Source organism: Palaemon carinicauda, chromosome 19, assembly GCF_036898095.1.
Source record: "Palaemon carinicauda isolate YSFRI2023 chromosome 19, ASM3689809v2, whole genome shotgun sequence".
Lineage (NCBI taxonomy): Eukaryota > Metazoa > Arthropoda > Malacostraca > Decapoda > Palaemonidae > Palaemon > Palaemon carinicauda.
The window spans coordinates 72,125,852-72,141,428 of record NC_090743.1 but is presented as its reverse complement, the minus strand read 5'-3'; the positions used below and the strand labels follow the sequence as shown (position 1 = coordinate 72,141,428).

The window sequence follows — 15,577 nt, the reverse complement described above, 5'->3', positions numbered from 1 at the left end:
CTCAACATTGCCCCAAGGATCTTCACAAAGCTAGCAGAAGTCGCTGTTCAGGAACTCAGGAATCAAGGGATTCAAGTAGTAGCCTATCTGGACGACTGGCTCATTTGGTCAGACACCTCCCAAAATTGCCTAAAAGCCACTCACAAAGTCATCCATTATCTTCAATCTCTAGGCTTCCAGATCAACTTCAAGAAGTCCCGTCTTCTTCCAAAATCGAAGTTCCAATGGCTCGGCCTGCAATGGGATCTTATATCTCATACTCTGTGTCTTCCCAGACCCAAGAGGTTAGAGATTGCAAGAAACACCAAACGCTTTCTCAAAGACAAAGTAAGTTCCAGACGGCTTCAAGAGAAGATTCTGGGGTCCCTTCAGTTTGCCTCAGTGACGGATCTTCTTCTGAAGGCAAAATTGAAAGATATCAATCGTGTCTGGCGTTCGAGGGCGAACCGGAAGCTCCGGGACAGGAAAGTCCGCCTTCCTCCCATTCTACGGGAAAGACTTCTTCCTTGGACAAGAGCAAACAGTCTGTCAAAGTCAGTTCCCCTTCGATTTCCGCCCCCGGAATTAATCATTCACACAGACGCATCCCTATCAGGTTGGGGCGGCTATTCTCAGCTCAAGAAAGTTCAAGGTCTTTGGACTCCCTTGTTCCGCCATTTTCACATCAATGTGCTAGAGGCCATGGCAGTTCTTCTAACCCTGAAACGTCTCGCTCTTCCCAAGAAACAACACCTTCGTCTGGTCCTCGACAGCGAAGTGGTGGTCCGCTGCCTCAACAGAGGCGGGTCAAAGTCAGGGCCTCTGAACCATGTTCTAGTAGCCATATTCTCCCTAGCAGCCTCGAACCGTTGGCATCTTTCAGCTGTCCACCTGGCGGGAGTCCGGAATGTAGTGGCAGACGCCCTGTCCCGGACCTCCCCTCTAGAATCGGAATGGTCACTCGATCTAAAGTCATTTCGGTGGATTCTCTCTCAGGTTCCCGGTCTCCAAGTGGACCTCTTCGCCACGGAATCCAACCACAAATTGAGAGTATATGTGGCTCCCAATCTAGACCCTCAGGCTTACGCCACAGACGCCATGTCACAGAATTGGGACAACTGGGAAAAGATTTATCTCTTTCCCCCGGTGAATCTTTTGCTGAAAGTTCTAGACAAACTGAGATCCTTCAAGGGACAAGTAGCCTTGGTCGCACCCAACTGGCCCAAGAGCAACTGGTATCCTCTCCTGCGGGAGTTGAGACTATACCCTCACCCGATACCCAATCCGGTTCTGTCTCAGATAGTACAAACACGCGTTGTGTACGCTTTCTCAAACATTCAGAGCGCCCTAACTTTATGGACTTTATGAAGTTTGCGGCTATGCATGGTGCCAATATTGATCCTCAAAACACCTTGTTCCTAGAATCAGATAAACGGGATTCCACCATCCGTCAGTATGACTCTGCAGTTAAAAAGTTGGCAAAATTTTTAATAGACTCAGACGTGAACTGTATGAACTTGAACCTTACAGTCACTTTCTTTAGATCTTTATTAGAATCAGGTCTGGCAGCCAATACTATCACCACTATTAAATCGGCTCTGAAAAAGATCTTCCTAGTGGGTTTTAACATAGACTTAACCGACTCTTTGTTAGCTTCAATTCCGAAAGCTTGTGCCAGACTGAAACCGGTTACTCGTCCTACCCCGGTGACCTGGTTCCTTAATGACGTACTCAAATTGGCTTCTGATACCATTAACAGTTCTTGTGATTACATGCCCCTTCTCAGGAAAACTCTTTTCCTAGTGAGCTTGGCTTCCGGGGCAAGAATTTCTGAATTGGCAGCCTTGTCGAGAGACCCGGGTCATATTGACTTTCTGCCTTCAGGAGAGGTCCTTCTTTCTCCTAACAAATTCTTTTTGGCTAAGAATGAAGACCCTCAAAACAGATGGACCTCCTGGAAAATTGTTCCCCTCACGCAAGATCCGTCGCTGTGCCCTGTCACTACTCTTAGGTCTTATCTATCCCGGACCTCCTCTAACTCCTCGGGGCCTCTATTCGTTAGAGAACAAGGCGGTACCATTACTATTAAAGGGATCAGGCAACAAATTTTGTATTTTATTAAACAAGCTAACCCTGACTCTTTTCCTCTTGCACATGATATCAGGGCGGTTGCCACCTCGGTGAACTTCTTTCACCACATGAATTTTACAGACCTTTCCAGGTATACAGGGTGGAAATCACCGTCAGTGTTCAAGAAACACTACCTTAAACATTTGGAAGCCCTAAAATTTTCTACAGTAGCCGCAGGGAGCGTAGTTACTCCCGAGTAACTCACAGGTTAATGCCTTGACTCTTTATCTCTCCCTCTTACCTGCCTCATTTATACCCTATTGTATTCGTTGGTCTCGCACCTGAATACTGTTATTATATTTGTAAATTTTATGCTCCTGAGTATCTGTATATATTATCACTCACGGCATTATTATACCTACCTTATTGGATTTATGTTCATATTTAAGATACCCTTATAATTGTTTTTTGGTACTCATCTCTGATTAAAGCATCCTGTATTTCTCTTACGCTTATGTTTTTTCCTTTATTTTGCAAGTTTGGTGACATTTTTCTCTTGTATAGATTCACTGGGCGGCACAGGTTCGAGCCCAGAAAAGGGATTTTGACGTAGGAAAAATCTATTTCTGGGCGAGGGACCTGTGCCGCCCAGTGAACCCTCCCAGCTCCTCTCCCTTGGAGTCCCCAAACTTTGGGTGCTAAGGAGTTGGGTTCTGAGCGGATGCATTGTAGTAGTACCGAGTGAGGTTGAACGGCTCTCCTCTATTGGGGTTCTCTGTCGTGGATTAATCTAAATAGTGCGGGACCTCTGGAATATACGCCCAATTTTATACCGACACCAATAGGTGAGCGAGCTAGTTAACCTAGCACTCCTTTACATTTTTTCTCTGGTATATTTAGCAGTAAATTACCTAAGAATAAGTGCTTAAATGGAGCTTATTCACTGGGCGGCACAGGTCCCTCGCCCAGAAATAGATTTTTCCTACGTCAAAATCCCTTTTTTGGTTGTATGTGAGGACTGGGACAGTCTTCCGCAATCATTCGATTTTAGCGGGTGGTCAAGCTTGTTTCTTGAGAGCAACCAGATCAAGAGTATTGGTGGAGGTCCTGTCATAGGGGTGTTCACCCCAGATATGACAGCTCCTAGAGGTCTTTCAGCCCCCTGAGTGGATAGCTGGGCTTCATAAAGACAGCGGACTAATGAGGCAAAGTATCATAAAAGTCAGCTTCCTTATCAGGTATTATCCTTAAGTTTGTTTTATATCAAAACTCTCGAGCTATATTCCTACAATGTTTAATGCTGGTCTCTTACCCTCCACCAAGGGTGTGAATCAGCTATATATATATATATATATATATATATATATATATATATATATATATATATATATATATATATATATATATATTATTATTATTATTATTATTATTATTACTATCCAAGCTACAACCCTAGTTGGAAAAGCAGGATGCTATAAGCCCAGGGGCTCCAACAGGGAAAAATAGCCCAGTGAGGAAAGGAAATAAGGAAATAAATAAATGAAGAGAATAAATTAACAATAAATCATTCTAAAATAAGAAACAACGTCAAAACAGACATGTCATATAATAAACTATCAACAACATCAAAAACAAATATGTCATAAATAAACTATAAAAAGACTATGTCCGCCTGGTCAACAAAAAAGCATTTGCTCCAACTTTGAACTTTTGAAGTTCTACTGATTCAACCACCCGATTAGGAAGATCATTCCACAACTTGGTCACAGCTGGAATAAAACTTCTAGAGTACTGCGTAGTATTGAGCCTCGTGATGGAGAAGGCCTGGCTATTAGAATTAACTGCCTGCCTAGTATTACGAACAGGATAGAATTGTCCAGGGAGATCTGAATGTAAAGGATGGTCAGAGTTGTGAAAAATCTTATGCAACATGCATAATGAACTAATTGAACGACGGTGCCAGAGATTAATATCTAGATCAGGAATAAGAAATTTAATAGACCGTAAGTTTCTGTCCAACAAATTAAGATGAGAATCAGCAGCTGAAGACCAGACAGGAAAACAATACTCAAAACAAGGTAGAATGAAAGAATTAAAACACTTCTTCAGAATAGATTGATCACCGAAAATCTTGAAAGACTTTCTCAATAAGCCTATTTTTTGTGAAATTGAAGAAGACACAGACCTTATATGTTTCTCAAAAGTAAATTTACTGTCGAGAATCACACCTAAAATTTTGAAAGAGTCATACATATTTAAAGAAACATTATCAATACTGAGATCCTGATGTTGAGGAACCACCGTCCTTGACCTACCTACAATCATACTTTGAGTTTTGTTAGGATTCAACTTCATACCCCATAATTTGCACCATGCACTAATTCTAGCTAAATCTCTATTAAGGGATTCACCAACCCTAGATCTATATATATATATATATATATATATATATATATATATATATATATATATATATATATATATATGTATGTATGTATGTATGTATGTATGTATGTATGTATGTATGTATGTATGTATATATATATATATATATATATATATATATATATATATATATACTGTATATATATATATATATATATATATATCCACTGGCTAAGTTAAATATTTAAAAATTATATTTTCATATTAGAATAAATTTTTGAATATACTTACCCGGTGGATATACAGTATATAATTTAACGCCCTCCCTTCTGCCCCTCTAGAGACCTTACGGGCAGAGAAGAACTGGAGAACTTTGGAATAGTGATGGTATCCTGCTGAGTGGTGGCGCTAGTGTACACCCAGCAACCCAGCCCCTCGATCGCCCACGAGTTTTGAATCGGCTGCCGACCGTCGGAGACGTTAGCTATATATATATATATCCACCGGGTAAGTATATTCAAAAATTTATTTTGATATGAAAATATCATTTTTCCTAACGATACAAACCTTAGCTATTTATACAAACTTTCCCGCCAGCCCTATCCCCCTTGAAGTACTACCTCCAAGCAAAGTGAGCTAAATCATCGGTGCGTGAGCGGGAGCGGTAGCAAGCTACCCCCCCCCCTATCCCCGCTACTATAGGTATGGGTATATAACCCTCGCTACATTTTAATGGCTTGTCATTTCAGCTTTGCCGAAAGTAATACCCCTAAATAAATAGCTACGGTTTGCATTGTTAGAAAAAATACAAATTATATACGAATTTGTAATTTTTTGCATATATTTCTCGAATACTTTTCCCCAGCATTCCCCCATATGGTTCCTTTATTTGGTCTTCCACTATCTCATTAACCAGTCATTTATCATCTGATGTTATAAAACAGAATCACCTTTTTATGCTCTATTCTATTTTTAACTGGCCATATTCCTGTTTCTGCTATTAAGATGTGGTAGGAACCTGTTCAAACATTCCTTTCCTAATTTTGTACTGTATAGCCTCATTAGGTTATGGTTTACTTATTAGCATACATGTAACCTGTATGTATTAATTTTTTTTATCATGAATTGATACCTCTAAGTTTTTTATTAAACAGGGGTTAGGTAAACAGAAAATAGAGGTAGTTTGTAGAAAGATGGACACTGCTGTAGCAGAAGTAATGCAAAATGGTAAAATTATAGTTTATCATATCAACTATTTATTTGCAATGGAATTAAAGGTAATTTTCAAAGAAAACTAGTGTTATTTTTTATAAAACCCCTTTTTTTATTAGTACAGTAAAGCCTTTCCTGTGATAAACTATAATAATACTTAATTGAGGACACCGGGGGGGGGGGGGGTGGCAGGAGTGTCTCCCCTCCCCTGTCAATGACATGCCAACCTAGGTGAGGTTAATTGTAGGTACCCTATGATGGGATGTTATTCTTTAATTTGATTAATTAAGATCCAATTTTCACATCTCCATTCCTGAGCAGACCCGTGGCCTCCGATCTACAAACCTTCCTTCTGGATTTTGGTGAATTTAATGGTCAGAGGTGAGGTGGAATTTGAACTTTAAATAGTCTATATCTCCATATTATTCAGTTGGAGGATAATATCCGTAAAATTGCTTCTCAAGGTTTGATCTAAGCATTACTATGGGGTCTTAGGAGCATTCATTTGGCTCATAGTTCCTCCAATTTGTAGCCATTTACCTGACCTCCATTCTAGCTTTCATTCTCCCATCCAATTTCATAACTTTTACCAAATAATGCAAGTACAGGGCTTTCTTCCACTACCACTTCCCTGACCCATAGGTGGACCAAATTCTACAAATTAAATTATCTTTGTGTTTGTAATGTTTTGAATGACGTGAATCGGCTTTTCATTTCTATAGGGTATTAGTGATTTAAATTAGTTTCAGAGATATTGAACTTGTATGACTTATTACAGAATAAGTGAAATAAGTTTTTATGGTTTGTGACCTAACCTAACTTTGGGAAGTAGGTCCTTACTTATCAAGTGATGCTGTTTTCCTTACCCTCAATTTAATTTTTTTTTCCACCTCTTCCTTGCTCAACTGACCTTATAAACTCCATAAGGCTGTCCTTGGTCAGCTCAGCATCATGCCCTTCAACCAGTCCCAAGATTTCATCCTCAGCCACTTCCTGGTTTCTCTCTCTGCACCAGTGTCTGGATCGACTGTCTCATTGAAGGTACTGTTAGGGTCAACCCCTTAAAGTCCTTCACACACTCGGGCAAGAAACAATTCCAATAGGCATTTATCTTGTTGTTGTCATGTCTGTGAAAAAATCCTCTACAGCAGAAAGGCCTTCAATGTTAAGGAAAGTTTTCCAAGTTTACATAATTTTAGGTCAGGTTCATCAGCAATGGCTGATTTGAGTCTGGCTATCATACATGTGCTGTAACAGGTTTTAAAACTCTTAATGCCCGTGATCCATTGACTTGGTAAGTGATGTATGTCCTCATGGAGAACCAGAGTAGATTTTTGATGTCTGGGAGGATTGTCAATGGTTAGAATGACCTTGAAATCCATCCCTAGTGGCTAAATCTGGTCAACCTATGACAGGAACCAATTCAGGAATATGTAAATCATTGTCTGTGCATTATTATTTTGCATCCAAAATACTGGCTGTAAGTACATGTAGTTGATTCACCGCTGGAGTGCATGATTCTGCAAATTTCTAGTATTGTAGACCTAACTATTCAAACACATTTATTGATCTTGCTCTTACCAATTTATTTCTCACTTAAGCCTTCATTTTCCAGTTGTTGACTACATTCGCCACTAGCATTGTACCACTGTTAATAGTTTAGCTTAAATTAAATACTTTATTGCTTATACAGGGTGTCCTCGGGTTACGACGTTGATCCGTTCTTAAGACGCAGTGTAACCCGAATTTCAGTGTAAGTCGGAACATCATAAATAGATTACTCTATATGTACTGTACTGTAAAGTATTGTACTATAATAAAATGTATCAAATGACATAAAAACAGTACTAGAAAAAGAGAAAACAATTCCTTACCACATGAATTAAAGTAAATATTGATAAAAAAAGAGAACAATTCCTTACCTTAATCCTATGGTTGGTTTGCACACTGGAAGGGATGTTGCAAGGGACGGAGAGACAGGTTTATTGTGAAGAGGAAGCTGCAGAAGATGCTGGAGAAACTGGGGCAGGTGAGTCAGGATTCTCTGGAAGTGAGACAGAAGATGCTGGAGAAGCTGGGGCAGGTGAGTCTGGAAGAGAATCACCATTAGGCTCACCGGAATATGCCGGTGATTTTGATCTTCCAACCAAAGCACTAATAATCTTTCCATTTCAATAATTAAACCACTACGCTGCTTGGTTATCACTGTTGATTTCATAGGAGCAGATCCTTTCACATGTTCAACGATGCGTTTTTTGTCCTTAACAAGGCTCCAACCAAATGTGCTATTGTGCCCCCACGAAACCTGACAAGCGCTCATTAGTAGCTCGTCAGGCGCCATCACTACGCTCTGATCTTCATCCTTACCCCAACACAGGGCATCAAGAGCGTACGCGCCAACATACGCATACGCTCCAACACGCGCCATGCGTGCCCTCATGCGCAGATGCACCCACGATCTCCTGCTCGCCCTGCGCAAACTGCGCCCATGCTCCCTGCGCTTACGCGCCAACAATTTCCTACGCGCCAGCGTCCATCTGTTCGCCAACACTCACTTGCGGGCAAACTACCTGCGTGCCATCGATCTCCTGCGCAATGACGCTCTCCCAAGCGCCAACATTTTCCGCATACGCGCCCAACTCTCCTGCGCGCCATACTGCGCACCATCCTACACGCCAGGTAAAACCTGTGCGCCAACTTTCTACTGATAGCAGGACTTCTGACAAGTCAGCCATGCTGCCTTCTCCCGCGCACCAACCCTTACCAACGCGCCAGCGCTCCCCTGCGCATCAGCCTTCTCCCACGCACATCCGCAAGGATATGCGCGCGAGCCATGTGCATGCTCGTCAATCCTCTCCTAGGGATGCTCGCCAACATTCTCCCGCGCTCCCGCACCCCCCGCATGTATCTACTGCGCGCCCGTGCGCTAGGGAACTTTCTCGTGCGTGCGCGCCCTACGGCTGGAACAGACGTGCGCAAACACTCCCGCACACTCTTTGTGATAATCCTGCGCGCCCGCGCTTCCACACACCCATGAATATTCTCCCTCTCGCGCCACCAGTCTCCCGTGCGCGTGCCCCGATATTCTCCCTCGCGCGAGCGCCATTATTCTCTCGCGCGAGTGCCATTATTCTCCCTCACGCGAGCGTCAATATCCTCCTGCGCGCGAGCCTATACTTCTCAAAGAACAGCGTACAGCAAGGTCGCCATCGCCTCATTCCCCTCCCCGCAAGCGCATACCACCGCGCATTGTGGGAGAAAGGAAACTTCCAGAGGGGTCCAGGATCCCAAAGCTACCACAGGCGAACCCACCAATTATAGTGACTCCTCCCAGGGATCCTTCAATCCCTTTCCCTACAAGGGGTATGTCTGACAGTGCGTCTGTCAGCCAACAGCCCTGGTTCGGTGCCCTGATCAGAGCCGTAACTTAGGCTTTCAAGCCTGTCCTCTCTGAATTGGGACATAGAACCATGGCTCCTTCCACCCCATTGAAGAGAAAAAGAGGAGTTCCAGACGTGGTCACTTCCCCAAGGGCGAAACTGACTCCACGCAGACCTTCGAGGCAGGTTCCTTCTATTCCTCAGACTGCCTCTCCTTCCCTTTCTGACGAAGATTTCCAGTCTCCAAGGGAATCACGTGAGGAGAGACTTTCCCCCATCGCACCAATGGAGGAAACCTCTCTTCACGCCGAGGGGTCCACTCAGTCAGGGATTGGAAGGAACATGCCACCCTCGTCAATGTTGGAGTCTTATATCCTTCCCAGAAAGAAATTTAAAGACTCCAAAACATTTCCTAAGTCCTCCACGAGGACTAGGATGGAGCCAACTAGCCTCTCAGGGAATGTCCGCGACTCTCCCCAAGAAGAGCCTTCGGGGATAGAAAGAGACTTTGCTGCAAGTCCTACAACAAGAGGAGACCAGATTCAATAAAAATAAATAAGTTAAGTTAGGTTCAATTTCATGTAGTGTAAGTTTGAGTAAGTTATGGTACGTTATCGCAGTCATCATCTCTACCTTCTTGCCGACCGTTCGTCTCCTCCTGCGTAGCAAAGCCTACACCTTCGTTGGCCTGTCTCTATGGTAAAGTGACAATAAAAAACCCTTTTTTATATACAGTATTTCTTATGTCATCAGCTTGGGGAAAGAATAGAGGAGGATCACCAAAACATCATCTCTTCTGGATTCACAGAATCATCAATTACGCTCTGAATCTAGATCCTCATTCAACACATCGACCCACGATTTCAGGAGCATAGCTATGCCCCTGGCCCTTCTAAGCAGATTACTCAGTGACGCAGGTGCTACAAACAAGGGTGTGAAGGCTCCAGGTGACTTTCACAACCTTTCTCCTGCAAGACATGACCCAAAGGAACTCTATACGATCTCTATTGGTCCTGTGGTGGCTGCACAACAGCTGGTTGTATACCTCAAGCTCCTTATTGGACAAGTAGCAGAAGGTTGAGGGCATTGTTACCCAATTTTAGTCTGCGTGAATGAAAAGGTTTGACTGACTTTTATTCTTTTCTTCATCCTCTCCTCTTTTGAGGAAAGCTGCCTCCTGGGTTCTCTGCATAAGCTGACCTCAAACCACTGCAGGTATACCATGCTCCCTTGTGTACCTAGTATTAAGCTAATACTGTTGCGGCCTCATACTCTGGCGAGGTGGTATTGGGAAAGCCTTGGTTACAACAGTTTTTCGTACAAAAAGACTCGGAATAACTTTACATTGACAGTCACACTTCTAAATATCTCAACGCACAGCTTGCGTAGGCTGCGGACCTTGCATAGCAAGGTTTTAGCGAGGCGCAGGGACCCCTTATTTTGAGTACTAACATACTCAGATAAGGAGCCCCCGGGTCAAGCCAAAAGCCAGATTGGCAGGGATGTCCACTCTTCCTAATGGGTGAGTCACCCCTAAATAAATAGCGTAGGTTTGTATTCCAGTTACGGAACAAATGACAAATTAGTAGATAATTTGTATTTTTCCTAACGATACAAGCCTTAGCTATTTATACAAACTTGCCCGCCAACCTTATCCCCCTTGAAGTTTTACCTCCAAGAAAGTGAGCTAAATCACCGGTGTGTGACCGGGAGCGGTAGCAAGTTAGTCCCCCCCCCTACCCCCACTAACTAGCGATACGAGTAGTTAACTCTCGCTAAATTTTAATGGTTCGTTATTTCAGCTTCGTCAAAAGTAAGACCCCTAAATAAATAACTAAGGTTTGTATCGTTAGGAAAAATACAAATTATCTACAAATTTGTCGTATTAGGCTAATACTGTTGTGTCCCCCGTACCTTGGCGAGGTGGTATGGGGAAAGTCTTGGTTACAACAGTTTTTCCTAAAAAGACTTAGAATAACTTTTACCTGGTCAGTCACATTATTAAATATCTCAACACATAGCTTGCGTAGGTTTAGCAAGGTACACAGACTCATTATTTTTGGTACAAACCTATTCAAAATAAGGAGCCCCGGGTAGCCAAAAAGCCAGATTGGCAGGGACATCCACCCTTCTAATGGGTGAGTCACCCCTAATAAATAGGGTAGGTTTGTATTCCAGTTATGGAACAAATGAAAAATTTGTAGATCATTTGTATTTTTCCTAACAATACAAACCTTTAACTATTTATACAAACTTACCCACCACCCCTTTTCCCCTTGAAGACCTACCTCCAAGCAAAGCGAGTTAAATCACAGGTGTGGAAGCGGTAGCAAGCTACCCCGCCAACCCCCGCTAACTAGCAGAATGAGTAGTTAACCTTCGCTAAATTTCAATGGCTTGTCCTTTCAGCTTTGCCAAAAGTAACACCCCTAATAAATAGGTAAAGGTTAGTATCGTTAGGAAATATACAAGTTATCTACGAATTTGTCATTTTTCAAGATTTGTTGTGCTGTATGTTGTTACAACTCCAAAATGTATAAGCTCAAGTAAGTTATTACAATGTGTCTCATTGGGCTAATTGTTTTTTTTCTTTTTCAGGCATCTTGTTATCTGTAAACAACCAAAGATGAAGATGAAAAAGTATTGTGAGATTGTAGATTTTATACAGAAAAATAAAGTTGATGATGTGATCCCATTCTTAGTCAAACATTTTCCAGAGTAAGTACAGTTTCCATTACTTTTTGTTCTGACATGAATACAAACCCTCGCTATTTATAGGGATTATACTTTCAGCGAAGCTGGATGTCTAGCCATAAGACTTTTAGTTAGTTGTAATCACCATACCGCTAGTTAGCGGGAGTGTAGGAGGGGTAGCCAGTTACCCCGCTCACACACCTGTGTTGTATTATCACTTTTTACTTTTGCCTCGGGTAGAGTAGACGTTAGTCTCTTCCATCCCAACTTTTTTTTTTTTAACTGGCCTTTGACTTTTCTCATGCTTTTTTTCTTTTTACTTATGTTTTTATATATATAAATTTTCCTTTGTTCCGTAACCGAAATACAAACCACGCTATTTACATAGGGTATTACTTTCGGCGTAGCTAAATGACGAGCCATTAGATTTTTAACGAGGGTTAACTACCCTCTCGCTAGTTAGTGAGGGGGTAGGGGAGGGGTAGCTAGCTACCCCTCCCCCCTCACACACCGGTGAACTGATTCACTTCACTTTTGGCTCGGGTGATGATCAGACCTGTCTGTCTCACCCTCGCATTTTTGACAGCCTTAATTTTTTTGCTTTTTCTTACAGCTCGTGTGTTTGGAAGTTGGCCTCTCTCTATCATGCAGAAGTGCCCTGGACTACCCGACCGCCCTTGTGGGACGTTCATGTCGGCGGTCGAGACGGACCCCCACACCTTGTGTCCGTACTGCAGAGGTCAACGGTGTGATAGGGATAAAACTTGTAGTGAGTGTAGGGAGTGGTCTACCTCCCAGTGGGGGAGGTTTTCCCGGCGACGTAAGAAGAAGTCTAAGCGTGACCTTTCTCCTTCAAGGGCTTCCTTGAAGAAGGAAGGTTCCAAGGACTCTTCTTGCGTTGCCCGAACCTCCTCCGAAGCTCCCACTCAATCATTCTCTCGTGAGAGGCCGTCGAGTGGTAGCGTAGGCCTTTCTTTTGTTGACCAACCTCGGGGTTCGGGAGAGGGAGTTGCCTCCCATAGCGAGGCAGCTCCTCCTCCTCCTCTGGGGGAGGATATTGATATTGATGACTCTGTTGCTAACAATGATCTTTTGCAGCTTTGGGCTTCCTTGGGGCTTAAGGTCTCGCCCTCCAGGGAAACCCTGTTTGACCTGATCCAGTTGGGTGCAGCTGTCAAACAGTCGCCGGTAATAGCAGAGGTAGATCCTCTGTCTGTTGTCGAAGTTGTTGTGGCAGAGGCTTCCGACGGGTCGGGTCAAACCCCTGCTGCTGTTGCGGATGTTGCTGAAGGCTCGGTTCCCCCCTCCGAACATCCTTCGAAGGAGGAGCTGGGTCCAACGGTCTCTCCTGCGGTTGATTCTCTCCCTCGGGGGAGTTCATTGACAGAGACTCCTCTTCGGAGGACCGACGATGGTGTTGCTGCCCCTCGAGGTCATCTTCGCCGTAAGGCTCGCCCTCCTCTTCGCCGTAGAGGCCTTCCTTTTCCTTACAAGGGAGTTAGGAGGTGCCTCTTTGGTTCATCGCCTTCGACGTCCCCCGCAGAGGATCCTCCTCGACGTGAGCAGACCGTTGCAGCTACATCGCTAGACCTCTCAGCTGATCGTTCGCGATTTCCTACGCCTGCCAGACCTGCTAGTCTTCCTTCTCCGTTCCTGGACGCAGATGCGCAGTGGGCGCCAACGCACCCCGTTTTCCAACGGGCACCGGTCCCTTCGGGGCAAAAGGGCTTATCTCACAATGTGAGTAAGTCCCTTAAGTGCCAGGTTTTGCCTGCGTGCCTACGATCTCCTGCGCGCTCGTGCGCAGTAGCGCGCAAGCGCCCTCCTGCTGTAGCTGTGGACCAGATATCTTCGGACTCTACTCGCCAGCGATCTCCTGTAGCTGAGTCATCTCGCCGTAGATCTCCTGCTCGCCAGCGCTCACCTGCGCGCCAGCGCTCAGCCTCACCTGCGCGCCAGTGCTCACCTGCGCGCCAGCGCTCACCTGCGCGCCAGCGCTCACCTGCGCGCCAGCGCTCTCCTGCTCGTCAGGGATCTCCTGTGCGCCAGCACTTTCCTGCTCGCCAGCACACATCTCCGAGCCCTGTTCCTGATGCGCGTCTTGCGCGGCCACACGTTCTCCTGAGCGCCCACGATCGCCTACTCGCCAGCGCACATCTGCGCGACCTGTTCCTGATGCGCGCCAACGTTCGCCCGCGCGCCCACGATCTCCGGATCTGGGCGCAGGCAAGGAGATTATTCCTTCGCCTCCCCGCCGACGATCTCATGCGCGCCCTCAGAACTCGCCCACGCGCCAGCCATCGCCTGCGCGCCATCGCAGGCACTCACCTGTGCGCACTTCTAGACTGGTACGAGTTTCTGCGCGCGCACGCCCATGAGAAGTCTCCTGTGCACGCCCACGAGCGTTCGCCCTTGCGCGCCACTACACCTTCAGGTCCTGTACCCCAGCTGATATCTCCTGACCACGCAACTGCGCGCCAACGATCTCCTGCGCGCCAGCGTTCTCCTGCGTGCCCGCGTTCTCCTGCGCGCCGGTGCGATCCTTCGCCTGGGCGCATGCACTCTCCAACGCGCCTGCGCGCCCATACTTCAGATTGCCGAAGGTCTCCTTTGCGCCCACGCGCTAACTCGCCTGTGCGCAGTCAGTCGCCTTCTCGCCCTACGCGCCATCGCTCGCCAACTCGCCATCGCTCGCCACCGCGCCATCGCTCGCCAACGCGCCATCGCTCCCCTGCCCGCCGTCGTTCTCCCGGCCGCCAGCGCTCACCCTTACAACCGCGTGCACCCTCACCTACGCACCCACGCACCCACGCGCACTTTCACTGCGCGCCCACTCGCCCGCGCACCCTCGCCCACGCGCGCCCACGCTTTCATCTCCGCGCGCCCGCGTGCATGTGCACCAACGTTCGCCCGCGCGCGAACCCGCAATTCTACCATCGCGCGAGCGCCAGCGCGATCTTGACCGCGATTCCAGCCGGGTTTCGCTGCACGGGCAACCTTGCAAGTCTTCTGGAGCGTGTACTTCCAGATCATCGTCTTCACGATCTCCACCCCGTAAGCGCAGAACAGCGCACTTGCAGGAGGAGGAAGAATCTTCAGAGAGGTCTAGGCAACACTCTTCTTCTTCTTTTCAGGCAGGCCCTGTGGTGTCTACTCCTAAGGATCGCCCGATCCCCTTCCCTCCAGCGGGAGTCGCTGACACTGCGTCTGTCAGCCGTCAGCCTTGGTTTGGGTCCCTGATCAAAGCAGTCGTCTAGGCTGTTAAGCCGGCCCTCGCTGATCTGGGCCTCAAACCAACGGCAGCCTTGTCTCCGCTGAAGAGAAGGAGAGGAGTAGACTTCGTGGTAACTTCTCCTAGGGTTAAACTGGCTCCCAAGAAGTCCGTCAGGTAGGCCCCTTCCCCCTCTCAGACGTTTTCTCCTTCTCCTGTGGACGAAGCCTTTCCGTCCTCAGGAGAATCCAGCGAGGTGAGACATTCTCCCACGGCACCAATGGGAGGAACCCCACCTCGAGTAGGAGAATCGTCTCGTGTGGGGGCAGAGAGGAGCCCTCAGACTTCTTTACTGGAGTCCTGTATCTCTCCTAGGAGGGAGCCCAAGGACTCGAAGACCGTCCCAAAGTCTTCATCCCGGATTCGACCAGAGCCAGCAAGACCCCAGGAGAACGTCCACGTGTCCCCCCAAGTAGAGCAGCTGGGCCCAGGAGACTTTGCTGCCAGTCCACAAGGAGGAGAGCTGCATGAGTCGGAGCATGCCTTCTGGCAGGTCCTGAATCTGATGAGGCAACTCAACAGGTTCGAGGATCCGGAGACCGCCCCTCGCGAAGGCAAGGATACGGTCCTGGACCAAGTCTACAGC

At 46.1% G+C, this 15,577-nt stretch overlaps 1 protein-coding gene across 3 annotated transcripts in view; it reads left to right on the top strand.

Annotated features, from left to right (window-relative positions):
* The window catches only part of LOC137658264 (CDAN1-interacting nuclease 1-like), a 230,164-nt gene that overhangs the window by 109,006 nt on the left and 105,581 nt on the right, over positions 1–15,577 (top strand). For all 3 annotated transcript variants that reach the window (XM_068392936.1, XM_068392937.1, XM_068392935.1), the window contains exon 2: positions 11,625–11,744. In XM_068392936.1, the coding sequence (XP_068249037.1) occupies positions 11,653–11,744 (92 nt within the window). In that variant the 5' untranslated portion in view covers positions 11,625–11,652. The remainder of the gene's footprint in view (positions 1–11,624; positions 11,745–15,577) is intronic.